Source organism: Rhea americana, unplaced genomic scaffold (assembly GCF_003343005.1).
Source record: "Rhea americana isolate MKP2758 unplaced genomic scaffold, rheAme1 scaffold_426, whole genome shotgun sequence".
NCBI classification, from domain to species: Eukaryota; Metazoa; Chordata; class Aves; order Rheiformes; family Rheidae; genus Rhea; species Rhea americana.
Window position 1 is genome coordinate 237944 of NW_028186564.1, and position 23450 is coordinate 261393.

Genomic DNA, 23450 nt, shown 5'->3' on the forward strand with positions numbered 1-23450 from the left:
AGCGCGGCGGCGCCTTCGCTTTCGGGAGCTCCGCGGGCTGCTGGGGCCGCGCTGGCGGAGGGGCGCGATAAACAGGCTGCGAAGCGCCGTGCGCGGCCCACTGCGGGCACCTGCGGCGCGTCGGCGGGGAGCGGCGCCCGCCCTGCACCGCCAGCACGGCCGCAGGCGGGTCTGCCCCTGCCCCCCGCGGAGGAGGGGGGGTTTCACAGCCAGGCATCCTGCTCTCACCCCGTCGAGAGGTCACCTCAGGCGGCCGGGGCACGCTAGTCCGGCCCCGAGGGCATTAGCAGACTTTGTGCCTGAAAGTGGAGCAGAGTATTTCGGAGAAAATGTCTCTGTACCTCCTGAGATTTTGCATCGCTTTCAGTGTAATAACATTTACTTCGACGGCACAGCAAATTCTCTACGGCGGGCGTTTTCCACAATTAGCAACTAGTTTTTCAGTTCCTCTCCCAGTTTTTAAGGGAGCTGGGAAAGGGAGACGGATACCAAAATGAAGCAGAATAAACACAAAGGTAAAGGTCTAATATGACGCTGTACAAACCTTGTAAACACCAGCTCATATGAAGTTCAGCCTCAACCACTTTTTTTTAATCAACAGACCACACCAACTCAGTCTCTGCTGCTCGACTAATCCTTAGCCAGGTAACGGTAGTGCGGGTTGGGACATTAAGCAACAGATGGAGTCTGTGCAGCTCTCCGACACTCCGCACTTGTTCCCTTACTGAGCACAAGCCTTCACTAAATTTTCCTATCTTCAGTGTCATATTTAACTACTGCTCTCAGCTGCTTTCTGTATATTTAGCCAGTTCCTAAATTTGCTGCTCTTCTTTCAGCTTGTCAAAGCCCTGTTCCCTCACCTTGCGTCTGTTACGTTACCCCTCTTTTGCCATGACTGTTTCTTGCTTCATCGACAATACGCTCTTGCTTCGTTTCCGTCTGTCTTGGCTTCTCTCTGTCTCTATGAAAATACTGCGGGCAAAATCATCTAAGCCTATGCTCTGCCCACTGTAAGCTGCTTACTCACGTTTGGATGTGCCTTTCCTATCAAATTTAGTATTTTTATCCTTGCTAGCACAATCCTTTTTGTTCCTACCTGTCTTTTGTCTTTCTCCTGGTATCACCCTCCTGTTTCTTCCCACTATTGCTGTTGTAGAGCTTCAGTCAGTCTCTGTTCAGCTCTCTCTTTAACATGTATTACCTTGCTGGCATTTCGGAACAGGTTGTGGTGGTAGATGCCTTTAGTCAGTTAGATCTCTCTGTGTCAGTACGTGCCTTTGCTCTGCAGCTGAAGGCTCAGCAGGTCATCTCTATTTGGTGGGTCAAGAACAATTTCATTGTTTGGATTCTGTTTCCTTAAAATCAAGAGAAGAATTTGTCTCAAAGATCTTGTTAATGGATTGGTCTCCAGATCTGCACAAGAGAGACTAAATTACCATACATAAAATACAAACAAAATGGCCATAACTGCCTGTGACTTGCAGGGCAGACCCACCAACGCAATGTGGCTGCACAATCAGAGGCTGCAAGTACAATCATCTCCAGTGTGAGTAACATAGATTATGTTCTGATTTCCCCATATGTTTTGCCTTGAGTCAAACACTGGCCGTGCTGCCTCGGGGTGTTATTTCCAAGCCTGTCCTACTCGACGGTGCTCAGTTTGGTAGGGCAGCAAGTACCTAGTGCCCTACTGCACCGGAGCCGTTACGCGCAGGATGAGCTTACAGACACGAGCGGTCCCACTGAGAGCAGCTCTCCACATCGTTCCTCAGAGAGCCTTTCCACCCCACCACATGCTCAGCACCCTCACTGATGCTGATTAAAAGGCAGAAGCATTTACGAAAACTGTATAAGCCTAGCTGATGCAGAGAGGAATTATATAAGTAGCAGCAGCATGCTAAACTTCAGGGGAAGTCTCCTCTTTGGTTATCGTGTAGGAAGCTAACAGAAGACTGCATGGTTTCCTAGGCACAGCTACCCTTACTGCTATTTTAATCCAATGTTGAATGTCTTTCCAGGGAGAACAGATAACAGGATACACTCGCAGGCTGCGGTACTGCTGTCCTTGTGCCTGCGCTTTCCCCCAGCACATTTCTGCAGTACAATTTTAACAGTGATTGGTACTGAGCCTCATGAAAACTGGTCCAGAGATTGAATAGGCGGTGACAACTGTGTTTCTGTCCTCCCTAGACAAACTCCTGACCCAGTTATCTCACACCTTATTACACATGAAATCTGCTTACAAGATGCAGCATCATGAGTACATTTGACCAGATATATTTTGTCTGTTTTGTTAGGGATTAAAATCTATTACATATTTTTTGACATCTAGGGCTTTTATATTTATTCATTCAACTTCTGGTATTAACCAAGAAAGACAACATAAACTGGATTCCTTTAATATGAGTAAGTGAAAAGAGTAACTCAGAGCAGGCTCATACTTTCCTGTCTTTTCATATCTTCTAAATCAAATTTTAGATTCCAGCAGTTAATATTCTGGGTCCTACAGGTGGCTCAGAAAGGGAAATGGGACAGTTAATAGCAGCCATATGGCATAGAGAGAATCTTTAATCTTCTCTACTTGGCCTAGGAATTTCAGGATTCCTACCTTTTTGGTACTGTCAGTTGAAATCAGGAGTCTTCACAAATTCTGTGCAATTTCCTCTGGTCCTGAACTTAGTATTTGAAACACAGAAGACAGCCCTGTGTGACTGATGGGTAGAAAGTTGTTATGAATTCATAGCTTTTTCTTTGGTGCTGTGGCATTCAGGAATCTTTTGAGTATTGATTTAGTATCTTCACTCCTCTGAGAAACTGAGAAGGAAGAGACAGATATTAAGCAGTATGTCTAAAACTACCCAGGAAATCAGACCTAAACTAGGACCAGTGCTTTGCTGTTCTGATGCTTGACCTGTCTAACGTTCAGTGTTTGCTCCTTAAGGATTTTCACTGCCTTAAAATGCTCCTTTAAAGTAATTTCAGTATATGCTCTATTACTTTTCAGACATACACTCATGCACACCTATGTATCTATTTATCTAACTGGTAACATAATATTATTGCAGAGAATGGCAAAATCTCTCCTTTTTTTTTTTTTTTTAAGATGACATTTAAAAGCCTGGCAAATAATAAACAACTCTTCTTTCATGTCTTCTGAGTGATCATAGATTCATCTGACTGTGTTATTAACATGTTTGGTGATAGCAGACTGTTGACAACACTTTAGATTTAGAAATGGTGTTCCATTTATATTTTCTACTTTTTGTTGAAATTGGAATACCATAACTGGCTTTTTCTTACAGCGTGGAAGGGATATCTCTCTAACCATTGCTGAGATAAACTAATGCAAAATAAATATCCATTCCCTCAGTGCATTCCTACTCTTTTGTTCAGCATAACCTGTTATATTACCTTCTAGGGCTCTTGTATCAGGAATATCGAGATAAATCTACGCGTCAGGAGATTGAAACCAGGCGGCTGCAGGATTCACAGACAGACTCTGAGGAGAATTCAGCTAGTGAAGAAACTCCATCTGAAACAGAACCTGCAAGCACCACTGAAAGCAAAACGGCACCTCAAATCAGTCTGCTGAGGAACTCCACCTCCCGGTTCAACTTATGGCAGGATCTTCCTGAGATCCGGAGCAGTGGGGTCCTTAGCATCCTCCAGCCAGATGAGATCAAGCTTCAGGAGGTAATGAGGGAAAGTGGAGAGTTTCTTAACTGGGTTGTTCCTTAAAAGAGTATGAGCCAATTAGATAGAATCATCAAGATTTTTAAAAAAAGAAGCTTCATGGCAGTCATAGGCAAGTCTTGCTCTGTTGTGTACTTTTATTATGTCACACTGGTTAGCGCTTCTTAGTCCTTTGAAGCTGCAGGGTGTTGTCTATATGCTGTTGCTCTCAGACACTGATGTAGCAATTAAGCTTCTTTTCCCTTTTCTGAATGAAGGTTAGGAGCAATTTACAAAGGAGCGTAAAGAAAACAAAGAGGTTCTTGCAGCAGAGCTTTTGATTCATAGTGCTTCAAATGTTATTAGCAAGAAACATACTTTCTGTCAGAACTCTTGCAAGAATTCAACAGTTGACTATAATCTGTTTTAAAAGTGATGGCATTAAAGGAAAGAGAAGAGACAGAGATTGACGAACTTCCTTATTTTTAAATGTTTATACTTGGAGTCTGTTGTCTCTAAAAAGGAAATGGCTCTTTTCTTCTACTAAATTCAGTCAAAAATATTGACGGGTGCCTCTGCGTATTAGCCACACAGCGCAGTGACATCACCATTTGAGAATCACGTGCTGTTAATTTACGTGGCTAGATCGAGCAATGAGAATAGTAGGTGGGGGTAGCTGCCACAATTAATGAAAACATCATTCACGCAGCAATTTACAACTGGTTGCTATTTTGGATAGTGTAGGGAGCACGAGCAGTCTTTGTCAATGCATAGCACTGTGTTCATAGCCCGCAGTGGAGATGAACAAGCCTTACTCAGCGTGTGGTGCGCGTTGTAGTACGAGCAGTGCTCTCTACAGGCTGGACCCTGCGAGTCCTGCTGTCCTCCTGTGCCAGGATTGCTTCTGGTGTGAGCAGCCTGCCAGTATATCGAGTCAACCCTAGCTCTTGTGGTTGAACCCAAAGTGCTAAAGAACTTCTCAGGGTGTGAACAGTTGCCTTGAAGTTTACTTGGATTTGCACCATCCAAATTTATGAGCTGCTTGTGTATATGGTTCCACTGTAGTCCTGGCCAAGGCTGTAACTTCACTGTTACACAGGGAAGGCCTGTTTTGTGCATCTCAAGGGTATGATGGGCAGAGTTGTGTTAGTCACACCTGTAATGCGAGACTGGTGTTTATATAGAGTAGCTTAGGCTGGCAGTAAGGACCGTTAGAGTGTCAGCGTTATGGCTGAAGGTGACCAAAATGACTTGTTGCTTTTCCTCCTTCTTCTGCGCTGGTTATTTCCATGTCAGATTTGTTCTGTTTACCTGGCAAAACACGGTGTTTCTAACTGCCAGCATTACAAACACAATCTGGCATCTGAAAAATTACAAGCTTTCTTCTTCCTTCTACTTCAAAATGAAGATAGCAATTCACAGAGAAACATCAGCTTGAAAGTTTGCATTATAGATTTGAAAAACTGCCATTTCTGTTGAGTGAATTTTATTACTTGTAGGTCTTTTATGGAAAAAAATTATATACTGCTGAATTCAGCCCATTAAGTCTGCTGAATTTTCCTCTCTCTGCTTAAATAACAACAGAAAGAAGGCAGATGGAGATGGGACAGTGCTGCCTTAAAGAAGAAGTGCTGCGCTTTCCCCTGATGGTAATTTATCAGGGCTGAAGTTTTCTTCCCATCTGATATGGAATTATCTGTAACAGATTATAAAATAACCTAAAACCAGAAAGCTGTGAAATTGGCTAAATATTGAACAGAAAGAGTGGAGAATACGTTGGCAAGAATGGAAAGAAAGTTGAAGCAAAAAAAAAATCCCTATTCATAGCTGAGGAAGAGAACAACACAGTTGCTGGGATCGAGCAGAGCTAAGCAGTCAGAAAAAAGACTGCTCATCTGCAGCAACCTGCAAAACGACAGTGACAAGAATAATAAAGGTGACACCTGCAAAGAAGAGGAATCTAGATGTTGTTATTGGCAATGACTGAAAATAACTAAGCAGGTCGTCAACATGGGATAAAAACAAGACACAGTTGTTTTCTAGACATCGAAACAAGAAACCTGACTGGAAGAGCAATGGATGTTTGAAAAGTGCCATGGAAGGCAATTTGTTATTGTCTCTGTTGGAACAAATGAGCCAGGCAAGTGGAGGTTTTTTGGGGAAAAAAAAGAAAATGCAGCATGGCTTGTTAACCCTGGGAACTCAAACAGGATTCAAACTGTGATGGCCTCAGCCTCCCCAGCCTTTTTCTTCTGGAGCCAATGTGAGAGCAGCAAAAAAAAAAAAAAAAAAAAAAAAAAAAAAAAAAAAAAAAAAAAAAAAAAAAAAAAAAAAAAAAACCCTAAACCTGTAGGCGAAAGTGCAGAAAATGGAAGAACAAAAGAAATAACAAAGGATGCGTAACAGACCACAGGGGTCAGGGAAATACAAAAATTACACCGTACTGGAATAATTATCAGAAATGACTAAATCACTGATAGGGTAGCTTTAATTATCCAGACATCTGTTGAGCATCAAACACAGCAAAACATGAATCATCAAGGATTTTCTTTTAACTATATAGAAGATCAGTTAATGATACAGAATGTAGAACAAGCCAAAAGCAAAGCTATTTGGGTTCTGACATGGAATCAATGTGGAACAAATGGCAGGCAGCACATATGTAGCAGGAGGAACAAGTAGCTAGAAAGGAAATACACTGCCTGTATTACATAAAATGTAGGCTGAAACAAATTGTCATCAAGATAATAGGTTTTGAAGAGGTAGTGAGCTAGAGGTTGGAAGAAATAGCATTTAATCACTGAAACTTCTGATCTCTGTTCAGTTCTGTACCTTTCAATTTGTCCTTGTTTTATATACGATATAGTTTCTTCATTTTACCCTCTTCTTCTGCTTGCTGTCGATTTTCCTACACTGGGTTCATCTTACATATTTTAGGAGATTGCAGGCTGAGTGGAACTGGCCAAAACAATTTATTGATAGACAAGTTTAGCAAAGTATTCTCAATCTTTGAACTGGGCCATTTTATTTTTTGCTGAGATGTATGAGCTTTGATAAAGTTTTTGCTTGAGGGGTTATTTGGATTCAGGTTGCTTTGATGTTAGAAAAAGGGGGCAGAGAGACAGAGTGACTGCACCTGCATAGCTCAGTGTGAATTTGGATCAGAGAGAAGCGCTGCTCTGAAATCCTTCTTTGCTCAGACAAGGGAGGGACCTGAACCTGGGTGTTTGCTGCAGTGACATGGCCTCTCTGCTGCAGAGCACGCTGACTGACAGGTAGGCAGCCTTTCTCTCATGTTCCCTTTTCACAAAAATGGCCAAAAAAGATTTAATTTTCTCTCCTGTGTTGAACAAACCTAAGATTCCAGACCTGTAAATTTGTTGTGAAACGTAGCTGCCCTTCCTCAGGCAGACCTCTCACTGGGCTGCCTGCCTGACCGCTCCTCTAGCGGGAGACGGTCAGGGGTGCCCTGTGAAGACAATCTAGTCTGAAAGCTGGTCGCAGCCGATGCCGCAGTATCAGCTCAGAACAACATCCCTCCTAAGCTGGACCAGCAGTCCCCCTTATTAAATGGTGGCTTACAGGAAGATCAAAGATAGTTGGAAATGAATATTTCCAATCTATGTGATAAAACAACATATTGTCTCATGTGGAATTTAATCTGTAGGATTACTTACTCATGGCTTTGGTGACTCCTTTCTCCTTTCTTGCCGATCTTCTACATTTTCTTCTTTTTTAGGCTTCACTTTTCCTTACTTTTCTCAGCCTCTCTGCCAAAATAATAAGAAATGAAAATAATTACTACTGCTTTTATGTGTGTGGCTGTTAGATTTTAAGTTCACGACCTTGTGGACTGATGGGACAGCGCTGGTCATGTTTCCAAAAGATAGTTTCAGACTGTTGCAGACTCAGGAAGATAATATTGCATCAATTGACATTTAGTTCAAATTTTCTCTGGTTATTTTTGCAACTCTGAAATCAGAATCTTATGCCTTTTTTTTTTTTTTTTTTTTTTTTTTGTGGTTAGAGCCAGCAGAGTTCAGTTATTCTGCAGAGATCACAGCATTATCAGCATTATGTTGCATAGTTGGATGTTTGGAGCCAATTGAAGAGATTTGTGGTTCATGGTTACCATTCAAAAGGGAAACAGCAGTCTGGGCTGTTTTGAGTCAGTATTTGGGTACTTTAGGGACTGCAGAGGACAAGCTGGATCTCATTATTAACTCGAAAAATCTGTATCTTGCAAGTGCCATAGCGAATACTTCCAGCAGCATGTCCCAATCAATGGAGATGTACTTTACTTTCCCTGGCACCTCCTTTACGCCTGAACCCTGTGCACTGACGTTTTACCAGGAGTTTTGGGGAGTTTTTGGTATGGTTTACACTCCACACAGGCCCGTACAGGTCTAGGACACATCACTACAATGAACAGCAAACACAAGTGTATTTCTCTGAAGGTAGGTGCGGGGGGATGGAGAGTGTTCTGTGACTGCAAATCAGGAAACAAGCTTATAGGTTTAGCAAGCTGTTGAAGGGCTGAAAGGCTGCAGTAGAGTGGCAGATTGTGATCTTGATTCTCCCAGTCACCCACAATTAGAGTCCTGGCAGGAGAAAAGTCCTAGGTTGGAGCGTCTGGAAAGCAGAAGTATACAAGGACTTGTGGTATCAAGTCCCAGTGTATTTGGAAGGAACTTGCTGCTGTCTCAGCCCATCCTCTCTTATTCTTTGTCACATCTTACCCTGCTTCTGTTTGTCCTCTGATTTATCTTACTGTTAAGCCTGTAAATGGTGCATTTAGCAGACACAGTCAGTCTCTAGAGGTAGGTTCTCACACCCCAGTGAAGCTGTTCAGACAAGCCAAGTTGATACTCCTCCACCTTCCTCTCTGGGAATCTGGCCTTGGAAAAAAAAATATATATATCTTTTCATTCCTTAAATGCCAACAGTTATGAGTACACTGACCAAGGACATTCATTTCCACCCTCTGCTCTGTCTCCCTTCTTGGGGCTGTTCAGGCACAACCTCCTGCTCTGGTGTAGCAGAGGACCACCTACTTAGTTTGACTTACTGCCCACTGAGAATATTTCATAGGCTGCCAGCTTGACGAAGAACTGCAGTTAACTCAGAAAGTAGCTTACTGAGTTGCCAATTTAACTGATATTTTAGTGGCTCTGGATCTGGTAACAGTCCCTTGTTAGTATGCTCATCCTTCCAACTGTAGTATAGTGTCAGCTGTATAACCCACCTCTCAGTATTTTGGGTCTGTCTGTGATGCATAGTGATCATTTCAGGAAAAGCCCTGAAAATGATAAATGGAAAATTTAAAATAATTTCTTTAAAAACAAAAAGGCCCAAACTACAAAAAAAGCCCCTCAGCTTACTGGCTATTTTTCCCATATGTGCAACATAAAAAATGCCACTTTCCACTGCTGCTCAATCAATGAGACTTTTGCTGGCCTCCCAAAAGGTTTCTCTTTCAGTCAAGGCAGCATGGCCTAGCCCCAGGACCAGGAGCCCTCAGCACAACTTCATCAAATTTCTGAAGGCTGTAATGATTTTCTGTCACACTGAAGCCCTTGTGAGAATCTTAATTTAACCTTACTTGAACTAATGGAGTCAGTATTTGGATCAGTAATCATCTACTTTCTCTATTCTGCACAAAGTCAACAAACACTTATTTAGTGAGCAAGTGAGCTCCTTGGGGTAGTAGCTGACCGTGCCTGCAGTTAGCAAGCTGCCGAAGGGATGAAAGGCTGCAGCAGAGCTGCAGATTGTGATCTTGAGTCTCCCAGTCACCCAGTGCAGTGCCTGCTGCGGGCAGAAGGCTTTACGTCCTCGTCTCATTAACTTACGATTTATCTCTGAACCAAACGATCAGTTTGTCTTTCTGCCTCCCCAGACCACAGCCCTGGCCCAGGGAGGGCAGGCTTTTCACCATGCACTTCTCTTTTAACAGGAGAAGCCAGTGCTAGAACTTGGAGATTATTTATAATTTACTGTAATAGTTAGGGACTAGTACGTCTTCTCCCAGTCCCTGTTGAAGGGAGCCAGAAAAGGGTATGTCTGGGGCTGGCAGGAGCCCTCGCGTGGGCAGTACTAGCTGCATTTCCTTAGTGTCAGGGAACACATAGGGCCGTGGAGCACCACAGCTGTACATCTGGGTTACGTGTGCCCCAAGAAGCGCATCGCACACCGGAACTGCAGTGTGCGGTGATCAGTAAGCTGATGTTTACTGAGCAGCTTCTTTCCCTTGACAGGGAAGGGAGAGCCCAAGAAGCACTTAGGTGCCTGCCGGCACACAAAATCAGACTGCTTGGACTTCGTGAGAAATAGAGAGAAAATCTGCTGGGGAGATTCGGGGAAGGAATTGTGGCCAGACAAATGGCTTAGGAGGGAGGCAGGAGGAGGTAGGTGGAGGGTCTCTGTTCAGTCCTGGGCTCAAGTCGGAGCGAGGATGTCTCCTTCCCTGTTCAAGTCACTGTCCTGTGTAACACAAAGCAAATGTCATTGCGTGCTTACCTCTCCCTGCACGCTGGGCCTGGAGGGGACGGTGCAGTGTCCAGGACTGTGCGCAGCACAGATGTTCCCTTCGGCACAGTACGTACCTCTGTGTAAAAGTAGAAAGTACCTGCTGATTTCCTGACTTTGGGATTCTCCCCCAGGCCATGTTTGAACTGGTTACTTCTGAAGCCTCGTATTACAAGAGTCTGAACCTGCTGGTGTCTCACTTCATGGAGAATGAACGTCTGAAAAAGATCTTACATCAGTCTGAGGCACACATCCTCTTCTCCAATGTGCTTGATGTCATGGCTGTTAGCGAGCGGTAAGTCAACTGCTGCTGGATTTTTGGCCGGCTGGATGAGACCCTTTTAGGTTGCCTTGTTTGCAGAGAAATGATGGAACTGACCAGGTGCAGTCTGTTAATTGCAACCTCTCCAAAAAGCCTGTGGACATATTCATGGCTTTCAGCCCCAGGGGAGCTGCTGGAAACTACTTAGGACAGGCAGGTGATAATTAATTTGAGCTCTGGTTTCTCATCTAGGTTCCTGTTGGACCTCGAGCAGCGGGTGGAGGAGAATATTGTGATCTCAGATGTGTGTGACATTGTCTACCAGCATACGGTTAATCACTTCTCCGTGTACATCACCTATGTCTCCAACCAGACCTACCAGGAGAGAGCTTACAAGCAGCTTCTGTGAGTTCCAGTGCTTGATGCTAAATTACTTGCCAAAATTGTATAGGCCACAGATTTACCTGTAATTTGGATATTTATGAGAAAGTGCTGAGTGGTATGGAAGCAGGAGTTCCCTCTTCTCTGATTTTACACTGCACCTATAAAAAGCAAACACGATTAAAAGGCTTTACAGTAAGGGTGTGGCGATACAGTGCGTAAGTAACGTAGCAAGTAAATTCAGAGCCTGCAGTTCCCAAATGTGGGAAATATTTACCGTGTGTCTGGAAACGCAAAGTTGTGAAGTGTGTGTAGTTTTAAACTACAAGTAGAGGCAAGAGATAGATGGGCCAAGAACATAATCACAGCTTTCTGATGACAAGAACAGCTACTGCTTTTCCTGAGCTTCTCAGCAAGGCCTATGACCTTCTCAGAATTGAGAAATTATTTTCTAGAAGAAAATTTTTCTTAAAATTAAAAATGAACAAAAAAAAAAAAACCCAAAGCACAATCCTGTTTTCCTTACATTCTGGTAATACACATTCAGGCATTACCTAGGCCTGAGGATATAATCCAAGACATTCTTGCAGAATTTTTCAGGCTTAGTGAGTCCTTTGGTCCGGTAGGAATTCTGTTTTACCAGCTCAAGACAGAGTGCCCTATGAGCCTGTCTTTCAGCATGAAAATTAATTTTTCTTCAGTTACAATGTCCTGGATTTTTTCAGGACAGCCCATTGCACAAGCTGCCCTGTGTATTTCCTCCCTCCTTCCCTCCTTTCCAGTAGCAGCTGGTTCAGGGGAGTGTAATAAGCCCTAATCCTTTCCTTTCCCTGCTCTCCAGCTTTTGAGGCAAAAAATACTAAGCCTCTATACAATACTAAGCAGAGCCTCTGCTGAACTTGGCCGACTGTTCTCTTCAAAAGCAGGGTACCGCAGGGTTTTCCTGAGTCAGAGGTGAGCAAAATAGCTGCAGAATACAAATGGTTTGTCTAGAGCTATTAGATAAATACTCGGAAGTGAACTAGCAATAGGTTGGATCAACTGAGCTTGAAAAGGACCTGTTGGAGTTGGGGGAGGTCCTGGACGGGAATTTATAGGGTACCATTTTCTTGATCTGAGGGAGAACTTAAAGCAAATTGAAAAGAACAGACTCTCTTCTACAGGCTTCAAGCTAGCACAAGGATTTTGCAGCCCTTGGCTGAACTCAAACCCTGACACGTGTCACTGCTCCTTCACATTTGGCTGTGTTTCTTAGACACATGCAGTCCAGTCTGCTGTGGCTCTGGTAAATCACAGAGTGACATGAGTACCTGTCACAGCAGAGAGAAACACTTAGAACTTCTCTAGGAGCGGTGTGAGTCACACGCAGCAAAGAGAGGTTTTGTACAGTTAGTAAGGTACTCACTTCCATGCTGTTGTCACCAGCCCAGGACCCCGGTAGTGCAAGTCTTCCTCAGGCAGGGCCTCACAGTTGCCAGGAGGTGTTGCCTTTGACTTTGACAAGCTGGGGCTTGTGCAACTGCTCTGTGCAGCTTTGTGCGCAGCCCAGCAACACGCTCACCTGCTGTGACCGCCATCCAGGAGGGCTCAAGGATAGCCAGGTGGGTTTCTAGCAGCAAGCCTGCTCCTCTGTGTCCTCAGGCCATGTACGATTTCCATCCTCCTGCTAAGCAGCCAAGAGTAGCAAAGTTTGAGCTGTGTTGTGGCTTGTCTTGTTCTTACGACTGTGTGAATTTCATCTTGTCACAGAAATCCAACTGTTAAAAAATATGTAATTATGCCGCTGACTCATCTACTTGGACACACACCCCATTCATACACACCTACACACACAGCGTATGCTGCTAAGCTAGATGTGCTACACATGTGAACCCACTAACATAGCTTGTACATTAAACGTCTATTTTTTCCATCCCCCAACACTATAAATAGTTCTGGGTTTAAATCAAAATACACCTAGAAGCATTCAGTCCCATCCTCCCCTCTTTTCTGTTCTTGGGAGAGGCCTGGCAGATTATAGCTCTGAGACCAGGCTGCTTTTGCGTCGCCACCTACAGAGCAGCGTGACGGGCAGGGTAGCACTGAAAACCCTCTCCTCTCTGTCTTCAGCCAGGACAAGCCAGCTTTCCGGGAAGTGATATCACAGCTGGAGCTGGATCCCAAGTGCAAAGGCCTGTCCTTTTCTTCCTTCCTGATTTTGCCATTTCAAAGGATCACTCGACTCAAGCTGTTAGTGCAGGTAGAGTTTTGCTCTTCTGTCATATTGAGGGTCTTCTGGATTACTCCCAGAACTCCCCTATCCAGCAGTCACATGCAAGGCTTAGGTACAGCCAAGATCAAGCCTAGAGCTGGACGAAGCCTTTCCACAGAATCAGACTTCTCAACAACTATGCAAAAGTGTTCTCAGTTCCCCAGAGACCCTCTCAAATTCATGCTGAATTTGCCACGTAGCTTTTATTGAACAAAGGAGCTGAAAGGGAACTTCATAGAGCTGCTAAAAGGGGTAGCTATGATCCTATTAACTCAGGTGTCTGATGGAAGGACATGGATGCACGGATGCACAATGCAGAGTAGCTGCAGGACATGGGAACGCTCCATGTGTAGTACCTGACATCACGGTTGGCTGGACCAGGCGCTGGTGAGCCTTTCTGTGGCAGTCGTCTTCCTCCTGTGCTTTCCCAGCATGTCCAAACCCTGTGCTGGAAGACATGCTTCTAAGGGTGAGGAAACAGCTCATTCCCAAATGATCTTATTGCACCCAGATAACCAATAACACTATCTGTTACGGCCGGCTCTAGCAAATATTTTTTTAAAAAAATAGGCATCTACCTGCTATATTCCTTTTTAGATCAGATGGGATAGTTGTCAGATGGGAACAGCATTTAATAAAGTACAGGAAGTAAGAGGTGAAAGTCACTGTACTCCATCACCCACCCTGTAATTAGGCTGATGGCCAAAAATAACTCTGAGGATAGCAAAGACTTTTCTGTGCTATCAGACCAGGACTGGAGTTAACACAGCCTTTGCTCCCCTGCAGAACATTTTGAAGAAAGTGGAAGAGAAGTCTGAGAGGGAAACCACTGCCCTGGATGCACATAAGGAGCTGGAAACAGTAAGTTTGAAAGAACTAATTGAAGGCCATGAAAAATAAACTGCTCATGCTCAGTTTTCTAGTAAAGACCTCCAAACCGTATTCGCTCCTGGAGCTGCCCCACTGAATCCTGATGCAGCATCTCGGGAGTGATTTCTTTTACATCTTCCTTGCTCTCACAGCTGGACGGGTCTGGCAGCTGTTAGATGTCAGTGGTGAGGAATCCCCTGCTAACAACAGACTTATATGCTTCCTCTGTAGGGAAGGACAGAGAAAATATTTCCCCTTGAGGTCTTCAGAACACAGACTGTTTTTACAGCTACCTGAAGGTGATGGGTGCCACAGAGAAATGTAATTAGCTGCAAGAGGCAGCGGAGTACAACTGTGTCAGGTTTCCTCCTGTGACCTAAGAAATAGCAGTTCCTTAACCAAGTGCTTAAGCCTGTATTTAGCCCTTTTCCCTGAAGCTGGTAGGTAGGTGTGGCGGGCAGGCACAATTCAGTTGTGCTAGTTACTGCTGTGCACAACACACTGGGAAGGTATCTGGGGTGTTTTCCATTTGGGCTGTTCCTGACACAGTCAGGGAGGGTGTTGCCACCGCCAGGCTACGTGTTTGAATGGTGAGGAACTGGCGGCAGCCAGGCAGCCGCGTGGGCTGGGACGGGGTGCTGCAGGAGCCTGCTTCATCAGGAGCTTGGGGTATCCTGAATCCTGCAGTTCAATATAAACATTTTAAATCGAAAACTGTGGCAGAACATCAGCCTCAGGATATGTCTATAGCTTCGACTGAAATACTAGCACACAAAGCCATTAATGGGATCTGGAATTTGCCCTGAACTAGGAAGCGTATGCTTTGGTGTTGCTTAGGACAAAGAAGGAGACCTTAGCAATGATAAATACTTGGCATTACTTCGCATTTGCAGATTCCCTCCTCATGTATCTGGTAGCCACTTGTTTTTCCATTGGTCAAAAGCCTGAGGAAGCTGTCGCTGCAGTACACAGATGACTACCACTGCTGCCAGAGAAAAACTCTTTTTGTATTCATCTGTCAATGACTCACTCAAACTATTTCATAAATTCCTTCACATGGCTGCTTATCTGTAAATATTAAAGTTTACAAGCCTAACTTCCAGCTAGGTACAGTCATTATAACAGAGGCCAGCTGGTACATCCTTTCTCTGTAAGTGTCCTATTTGGTAGGTAGGAGCTGACCACAATTTCGGTTGCTGGTATTCTGGTGGATTTTCAGTAGCAGAAACACAGCATGCATAAAGTGGAGCTTGTTCTCCAACGTAATTTTTCTAACTAGTCCATTCTCAAGAGATTTGATCCTTATGAAACAGGCAGTGGCATCTAGGTTAAGGGCCCGGTAACTGGGTACTGCCTGCACATTAGCTGTGTTTTGTCAATGGGAAGTTTGTACTCAGGACACAGCCAGACTCTATAGCACGGACGTCTCCTCCCCGAGAGGTTTCGTAGCCTTGGCATCTGGCACTGCTTGGCAGAACCACAGCCTTTCAGTCATTGAAATGACAAGCTTTGGCTTCGTCCTCTCCTTGAAAATGATACTGTGTGTGTGTGTGTGTGCTTCTTGTTTTAAATGTTGGGGACAAAGAAGAGAAGATACATGGCATGTCAGAAGCTGGCAAATGAGCTGTTGCCTTTGCTGCGCAGCCAGGAGCGTTGCTTAATGCTGTCTGTTCAATAGCTGAATGTAGTCATCTAAAATGTCCTCTGATATTCAGCTTTCAGCTGTAACCTCTTCTGTTCTTTTTGTTTTTTCCATGAGCATATAGTGCTGATGGAAGAACCTGGCTCAGTCAGTCCCCGATGCTGATCAGCTCACACCAGGGCTGCTCCCTGTGTCAGCGCTGTACAGAGCCTGCAGATCACAAGGCTCCTCTAGGCCGTATCACTGGGCTTTCCAGTTCCCACAACTTGTGGGCACCCGGGTAAAATGGATGTTTCGGGCCATACTGGAGATGCGGACAGCGGGGAGGAATACTAGCCCCAATCTGGCATTCCCACAGGGCCCAGTCCAGCTCCTGCAGCCCTTACACGTCTCCAAATACCCACTACGAGCTTCAGAATCTCTACCAGAGCTTTAAGGAGACACCTGGGAAGACAGCGCGTTAACATCTGCCCGTTCCCCCGTCACAGTCAGCCCTTTCCGTGTTATCAATCCTCGCTTACCTGCTTGGGCCGTTGGAGGTAAATCCTGCTGCTCTCTTCTTTTCCCAGGTGGTGAAAGCATGTAACGAAGGTGTCAGGAAGATGAGCCGAACAGAGCAGATGATCAGCATCCAGAAGAAACTGGAATTTAAGATCAAGGTACGAGCGTGGGCTGGTAATCCCTGCAGAGCATGACCCAGCGGCATCTGGGCATTGTGCACACATACACACTAGTAACCTGGTCACACTCTTTAGGGAGTGTCCGGTGGTGGCAGGGCCCTGCCTGGTCCATGCTGTCCTGCTCCTAAGCTGTTGGAGGGGATGGTGCCACCGCGGGCAGTGCATCCACACGTGCACCAGAATGGTGGTGGTGGTGGGTGGTCTCAAAGCACATGCACCGCAGAGGCCAGGGGCCACCCTGGAGCCAGCTGTGTTGTGCACGTACAGAGGTGTGACACTGTGTCACACCGTGACAAGGTAGCTCCTGCTCCAACATTGGTTCTGGCTCTGGCTTTTACCGCTCTTCAAAATGCAGCTCAGCTTTTGGCTGTCATTTTACATTGCAAATGACATTAAAGGAAAATTAAAGCTACAAAGTAAAACACTTCAAAGCTGGAAAATACCAAAATAGAGGCTGTCTCATAATTTCTGTTCAGCCCTGTATGATGAGCATGTGGCAGGAGTGAAGGCAGAAAGGGCAGCAGTTACGATGATATTTTCCAGTATTTCAGTCATTTAACTGGAAGTGTTTTTCTTATATTAGATGACCTTTGTACTGGGGTTCTGTTTTTTAACTTAATTGTTTATGTGATTAAAACCCCAGGCAAAGTGCTGTTGCACTTTGATTGCTTGGACAGAATCAGATCCTGGCTGAGACAGAAACCAGCAGAAACATGTAGCGAAAAGGCCAAATATAGATTTTTGGAGGTTGCAGCATCCCTGACCAGGAAGGCTCAGACAGGGGATCCCACAGGCCGTACGGGGTACAGCCTGGTGGTTAAATGCAGCACTCGGTGCTTCAGCAGCCCCGTCCTTGCTTTGGTGTTTGATCATTCTCGGGCCCCTCAGCCGTGGCCTTGTCTGAGCTCGCTAAGCGCTGTGCTGGGCTGAGGTGTGGATGACAGCGTGCACCGGCCGCTCGGCGCTGCTCTGGTCCGTCCCCTGCAGCGCGCGTTGTGGTGACGGGAGCCCCCTGCCTGCCCTTCTGCGTCTCCCGTTGCTTTCAGCATCTCGAGTGCGTAAGCCCGTGGGGCTTTGCTGCTCTTCTGATCTTTGCTGTCTTTCCCTCACGTCTAGTCCGTGCCCATCATCTCGCACTCCCGCTGGCTCCTGAAGCAGGGGGAACTGCAGCAAATGAACGGTCCAAAGACATCACGTACGCTTCGTACCAAGAAACTCTTCAGAGAAATCTACCTGTTCCTTTTCAACGACCTGCTGGTAATATGCAGGCAAATTCCCGGGTGAGTGCAGGATTTGGGTGGCACGTGGAGCACTTCAGACTTCCTGCTTGCCCACAGGTTTATCAAAGCAGTGACGTGGTGTCCCCGTCCTGTGCCAGGCACTGTTCCTCCTCCTTCAGTCAGCAGTCACCTTGCCTTTGGGTGCAGTTGGTGAGCAGTTGCTGCTCATGGCTGGCACAGCTTTCCCCAGCCCAAACTTTACTGCTGACAGGACTTCACAGACTTTGGGCCGGGTCTCCCCATATCCAAGAGCTTCTGCAGAGCAGCAGTGAGTTACATCAGCTGGTGGGCTGACCCAAGAGGGCTATCTTCCTGTTGGGCAGTGACTTTTTTTCTTCTTCTTTTTTTTTTTTTTTTGATCTCATTGCTAGCTTGAAGAGCTGCTCAGATTTAGCCAGTTAAACATCTAGAAAGCAGACCAGGAAGTCCAAGCAGTAGGAAGGGGTATAAACTTAGGCCTAAGGCTAGAGATTGTGTTTGGCATTGCGTAACCTGCCTCGGGAGGAGGAGACGGTCATCGTTCCTTGGACCATGTCTTGTGCAACTAGAGATTAGTGAAATACAGCAGCACAAACAGATGGGTCCCAGAGAACAGCACGTTCTTGGTGGCATTAACGAGACTCACCGGTAGGGAGCATCGCACCAGTCCAATGTTTCTAATAAACACATTGCCGCAGTGTCTGTATGCCTAGAAATGCTTTGCTTCTGTGGCAGCTTACATCCAGAAACCACAGAGGCATTTTACAAGTAGGAAGGGGTTAAGCTTTACAGTCCCCTCTGAGGGAGCACCATCTGTGTTTCGTGCACGGGGAGCTCAGATGCAGAGGAAGCAACTTGTTCCAGGCCATGCGGGATGCCTATGGCAGGGCGAGGAGAGGGTCTCTTGCTGTGCAGTGGGGTTTTGTAGCCACCAGCCTATCCCTGCCTGTAGCAGGACATCTTTTACTCCTCCTGCTGTACAGAAGTTCCCATTCTGTGTCCCCAGCACAGTCCTGGGTGGCTGAAGCCAAATTCTCCTGTGATAACTGCAGAGTTTTGCTAATCCTTTCTTTAAACCTCTCCCAGGGACAAGTACCAAGTGTTCGACTCAGCACCCCGGGGACTCCTTCGAGTAGAAGAGTTAGAAGACCAGGGGCAGAGCTTGGCCAACGTCTTCATCCTGAGGCTGCTGGAGAACGCGGACGACCGGGAGGTCAGCTACATGCTGAAGGCATCGTCCCAGTGAGTACGACACAGTCGCGCTGCCGGCTCTCAGCGTTGCTCTCCCGTGCGCCCTGCCTGCACAGGACCAGCCCCCAGGCCTTGCAGCATCGGGCAGGCAGAGATCTCCCTGCAGCAGCTGGGCTTAGGCCATTGCCACCAGCCCTGCAAACCCCTCCGCCCAGCACCGCTCCCCTGAGGCTGCTTTCGGTCTCTCCTGCTGAAAGGCGCTACTGAACTAGGCAGACTTTTCTCCTGAGCGGGGTATTTGGAGCATCCTGGGGAGAACAGGCGCTTTGCTTTCTGGGACAGAGGCGTCAGAAATCGGCCCCCACAGAGGAGTCCGTTTGATTTACAGCCTGTGGCACGTTCAGAGAGTAAAAGCAAGCAAGACCTAACACTGCGCAGCTATGCTGCCGCCGGCTCAGTGGGCTCGTTCACAAAGACTGCGGTCATGCCTGGTCAGCCCTGTGGAGCAACGCGGCTCCTGGCTGTGGGCAAAGGCAGGAGGAGAGGCCTCTTCCTCAGCGCCTTCTGCAGGCAACCACGATCTTGCAGCAGCCCTTGTGCTGCTCGGGGCCTCCTTGTCTCCTTGGCTACAGGTTTTCTGACTCACTGTTTTTTCACTTCAGGCTCCCAAAAGCTCAGACTGGGCAAATGATTCAACCACACTATCGCCAGCGTGACTGCTTCAGAGCTCAGGGTCTGGCTTTTTCACTGCTCCCAGTTTCTTACCAGGCGCGTGGTTTTCTAGGCACAGTATCTGCACTGTACAGGTGTATCACACAGGTGTATCTGCACCACCAGCTAAACAGCCTCTGGAGATGATGTGGGCTCTCAGCTGGATGTTGTTTTGCCCTCAGGAGGCCAGCGTTTGACATCCACGTCCCAGCCCCGACTGGGATCCTTGCCCAGCTCCTGCTGCAGGCCTTGGTTTGCACCCTGAGCCCTCACCACGGTGCAGTGCCTGGATCAGGAGGACGAGCCCGCAGCACGGCAAGCAACTGCATCTGCCCTCCAAACACGTGACTGTAGCTTTGCTGTACTGAAAATAGAGACGTCAGTCACGTTATGCAGGGCAAACACATTTGATGTCCACGAGACTGAGCTGTGCAGAGACCAATAAACCAGGCCAGGGTCCATCTCAGCTCAGGGGAGGCGATTGCATTTCTGCGCTTCGGCGTCCTGCCCTGTCTGCTGACAGCCACAGCGAGGCCCAGCACACGGCTTGCCAGCAGGGCTCTGTGTGCTGAGATGCAGTGTAGCGATTGCTGAAGGCTGCTGTTCCCAAGCTTCAGGGATGCTGTGGGCACAAACCAGTAGTTTGGGTGTAGAAAACTGAAGAATTGCTAGAGGGAGGCGGATACCGTGCAGAGCTTAGTGCGTCTGGGTCGCAGGGCTGAGAGGAGCCAGCGGCTGCCGGGCGGCTCCGAAGGGCCCTGCAAGGAGCTGCGTGCGAGGCCGCCAGCCCAGCCTGCAGCCGGGGCCACGACTGCGCCGAGACCCTCGGTGGGGCTGATCTCTGTGTGGCCCTGCTCAGCGCACGGGGCCCTCACGCTGCACCTCGCTGTGGCACGAGGGGCTGCCGCAGGGGGATTCACTGGTCCTTGGTGCTGCCGTTCAGCCCAAAGCACAAGGTGTTCCCAGCCCTGCGGATCAGCCTGTCGGCGCTCGTCCTTCACATCTCCCTTTTAGGCCTCTCCTCCCAGAGGACGCTCTGGTGGCTTTAGATGTGTGTCAAGTTCAGGTTTTAAAACTGCCATCCAAGGAGGCAGAAAATTCTGGCTCCCTCGGGGCCGGGGCGGAGGTGGCAGAGCTGCTGCTGGAGGCAGAAGCTGCAGCGTTGCCAAGCAGGGCTGGCAGAGGCCTCGAGGGAGCGCCAATGCTTGGGCTTCTCCAGCGCCTGTGAAACCTTCACCCTCCTGCTGCAGGCAGGGTTTCGCGTTCAGTAACAGCGTGCTGGATCTAGCAACGCGTTCACACGGCGCTGTCGTCTCATCCGCTGCCAAGCGAGCGGTACCCTTGATACACTGCAACGTTCGTCTGCAAACGAACTCATCCGCTCTGCCCTTGAAACGTTCCCACACAGCGACTGTGGGAAGAGATGGTTCCTCTAGCTGCGTTTCCCCGGGAGAAGCAGCTCCTGTTGATCCAGCCGAGCCAGGAGCTGCCTTTGCTGCCCAGGGCTCAAAGGAGGCCGGGCCGCTGTTGCTGCCGCCGGCGCTCTGGAGCCGTGCTGCTCCCCAGAGGCAGCGCCTGCCGCCCGCGGGCACAGCCGGCCTGGGCACAGCCGGCCTGGGCACCGTGGCCGCACCGCGCGTTCTGCTCACCTGAAAAGCGGCGGAGCCGGCAGGGCACCGGCACGTCAGCTCTAACCTCGGCCTTCCCCTCCAAACGGCCACCAGGATGCCCCCTGCAGGTCCAGCAGCCCCGACAGGTCCAGGACCCCGGGGGACAGGCGTGGAAGGGCTGGGAGAGGAGGAATTAGGAGTGGAGGGCTGCCTGGGAGATCCAGGGTCCCTAGGACCATCTCAAGCTCACAGCCTCTGTTTGTCTTCTCTGTCCAGGAGCGAGATGAAACGCTGGATGATTTCGTTAGCCCCGAACCGGAGAACCAAGTTTGTTTCATTTACGTCCAGACTCGTTGGTAAGAGACAACACGGGGCCTGGGGAGCAATTCACCCCTGCCCCAGAGCACCTTCTTCTCCCCCAGCCTCCTCTCCCTGGGTGCCCCTTGTCCTTCCGCCGTTGACGCAGCTCGTCCCTGTGCCTGGCCTTGACCTTGCTCCCCTGCAGCTGGGGTGGTGCCAGTGCTCCCCATCCCTCCCAAACAGCAGGAGGCTCGCACCAGCGAGCTGCTCGTACACGCGCTTCTCCAGGCCCTGCTGCTAGGGTCCCCCTTGGCCTCCACGGCTCTGGCAGCTTCAGCTCTAGGCACCCGTCAGGGCCTGCAGCCGGCTGGCGGGGCCGTTTGCAGAGCACTGCACCCACCTCCGCCCTGCGGGCCCCCTGCGGGCTCCTGCCTCGCTGTCCCTCACCCCTGCCCCGTCGCTTGGCAGACTGCCCGCAGATCCAGTGTGTCCACCCGTACATGGCCCAGGAGCCGGACGAGCTCTCCTTGGAGCTGGCGGACGTCCTCAACATCCTGGACAAGACAGACGACGGTAAGGGCGAGGGCCGGGCCTGGGGGCCCTGCTGGAGGGCAGGGCTTTGCTGTAGGCAGTCGGGGAGTTGCTCCCTCGCCTGATGCTTGGCAAAGCCACCCTGACTGTAACCAGGGCTGTTCTTACCTTGCTGCCGCTTCGCGTCCACCTGGCCCGGCTGGGGAACTCGGTCACGTTGGCTCCCTGCCGGGGGTCGCTCCTGTGGCGGCAGGGGCTCCGCGGGGAGCTGAGCGGCTGCTCTCTCCTCGCGTCCCTTTACCCGGCTGCCCAGACGCGGCGCTGCTTGGGCCAGCTGCGTTTACGAGCCGGGTCTCCTCCAGCACAGGCTGCCCAGTGCTGGAGGCGGCTTCCCGAAAGCCCTGGCAGCTCCGGAGGCGTTTTCACGCGCGGCTGTCCCGGCACAGGCGCGAGGGCCGGTCCTTCCCGATTTATCCCCTTCTCCATCTCCGCTCAGGTTGGATATTTGGGGAACGTCTTCACGACCAAGAGAGGGGCTGGTTCCCCAGTTCTATGGGGGAGGAGATCCTGAACCCCAAAATCCGAGCCCAGAACTTGAAGGAATGCTTCCGGGTGCACAAGTCGGACGACAGCCAGCGGAAGAAACTGGGCAGCCGGAATCGCCAGTGACCGCCGGCGTCCCCGGGCGCCTCTGGCTCTGGGCGAGGGCAGAGCGCAGAGGCTGCCGGCCGGCGGGACGCGGCAGCGCCCGCGGGGCCCGGCTGAGCGCGGGGCCCCCCGAGCAACCCGACTCCGGTTCCTGGGCTCCCCCGCGCAGCGCCAATCCTGCCCTGGAGACCAGCGCTTTGAACCGGCTAAAACAACCCTCCCCAGACGCGCTGCAACTCCGGAGAGCGTCGCCCGGGCCGAGCGCCCGCGCGCTTGGGGCTCCCCTAACGCTGCCCTTCGGGGACGGAAACCGCGGCCGTCGGCACCGTGGCTGGGACGCATCCCCCAGGCATCCTGCTTCCGCGGGGCCCCTTTCGAGGGCCGACCCTGCACCTGCTCCTGGCCAAACGCCCCCCCCCCGAAGCCTGGCCTCGCCGCCCTGACCCACGTCGCTGCCCTCCCGAACGCCTCCGGGCACATCCGGGAGCTGCCTCGAGGCTCCCGGCGCGGCGCCCCCCCCTTCCCGAGCCTCCGTGGGCCGCCCGGCGCCCGCCGCTCTCTGCTTCGGAGCGCACCGAGGGACACGGGGAGCGCCGGCGCGCCCGGGCGAGCGACCCGCTGTGGAAACCTCCCGGGTCGGCCCCAGCCGACGAGGAGCCCGCGGGAGCCGAGGGGGCGACGCGAGCCCCGGAGCCCGTCCCGGGGGCGGTGGGAAGGCCCCGCCGGCGCTGCCCGCGCGCCCAGGCTCGCCTCCGTGTACATAAGCGAATCCCCTGCCGCCAGCGGAGCCGGGTGATCGCTGCTGCCGGCCGTGGCGCTGAGCATCGCATGGAGCCCAGGGCGCCGAGAGCGGCCGGGGGGGAGCGCGATGCCCCCGCCGCCTGCCGCAGCCGCCTGCCGTTGGAGTGGCCCCG

General features: G+C 49.6%; 1 protein-coding gene across 1 annotated transcript; it reads left to right on the plus strand.

Annotated features, from left to right (window-relative positions):
• The first annotated feature begins 3402 nt into the window (after positions 1–3402).
• NGEF (neuronal guanine nucleotide exchange factor) lies at positions 3403–23391 on the plus strand. The gene is made up of 11 exons (XM_085315297.1): positions 3403–3693; positions 10335–10495; positions 10715–10867; positions 12953–13082; positions 13881–13955; positions 16176–16265; positions 17403–17566; positions 18632–18787; positions 21334–21413; positions 21826–21930; positions 22385–23391. The coding sequence occupies exons 2-11, from the start codon at positions 10338–10340 to the stop codon at positions 22555–22557; spliced, it is 1284 nt and encodes a 427-aa protein (XP_085171423.1). The 5' UTR covers positions 3403–3693; positions 10335–10337; the 3' UTR covers positions 22558–23391.
• The last annotated feature ends 59 nt before the right edge of the window (positions 23392–23450 follow it).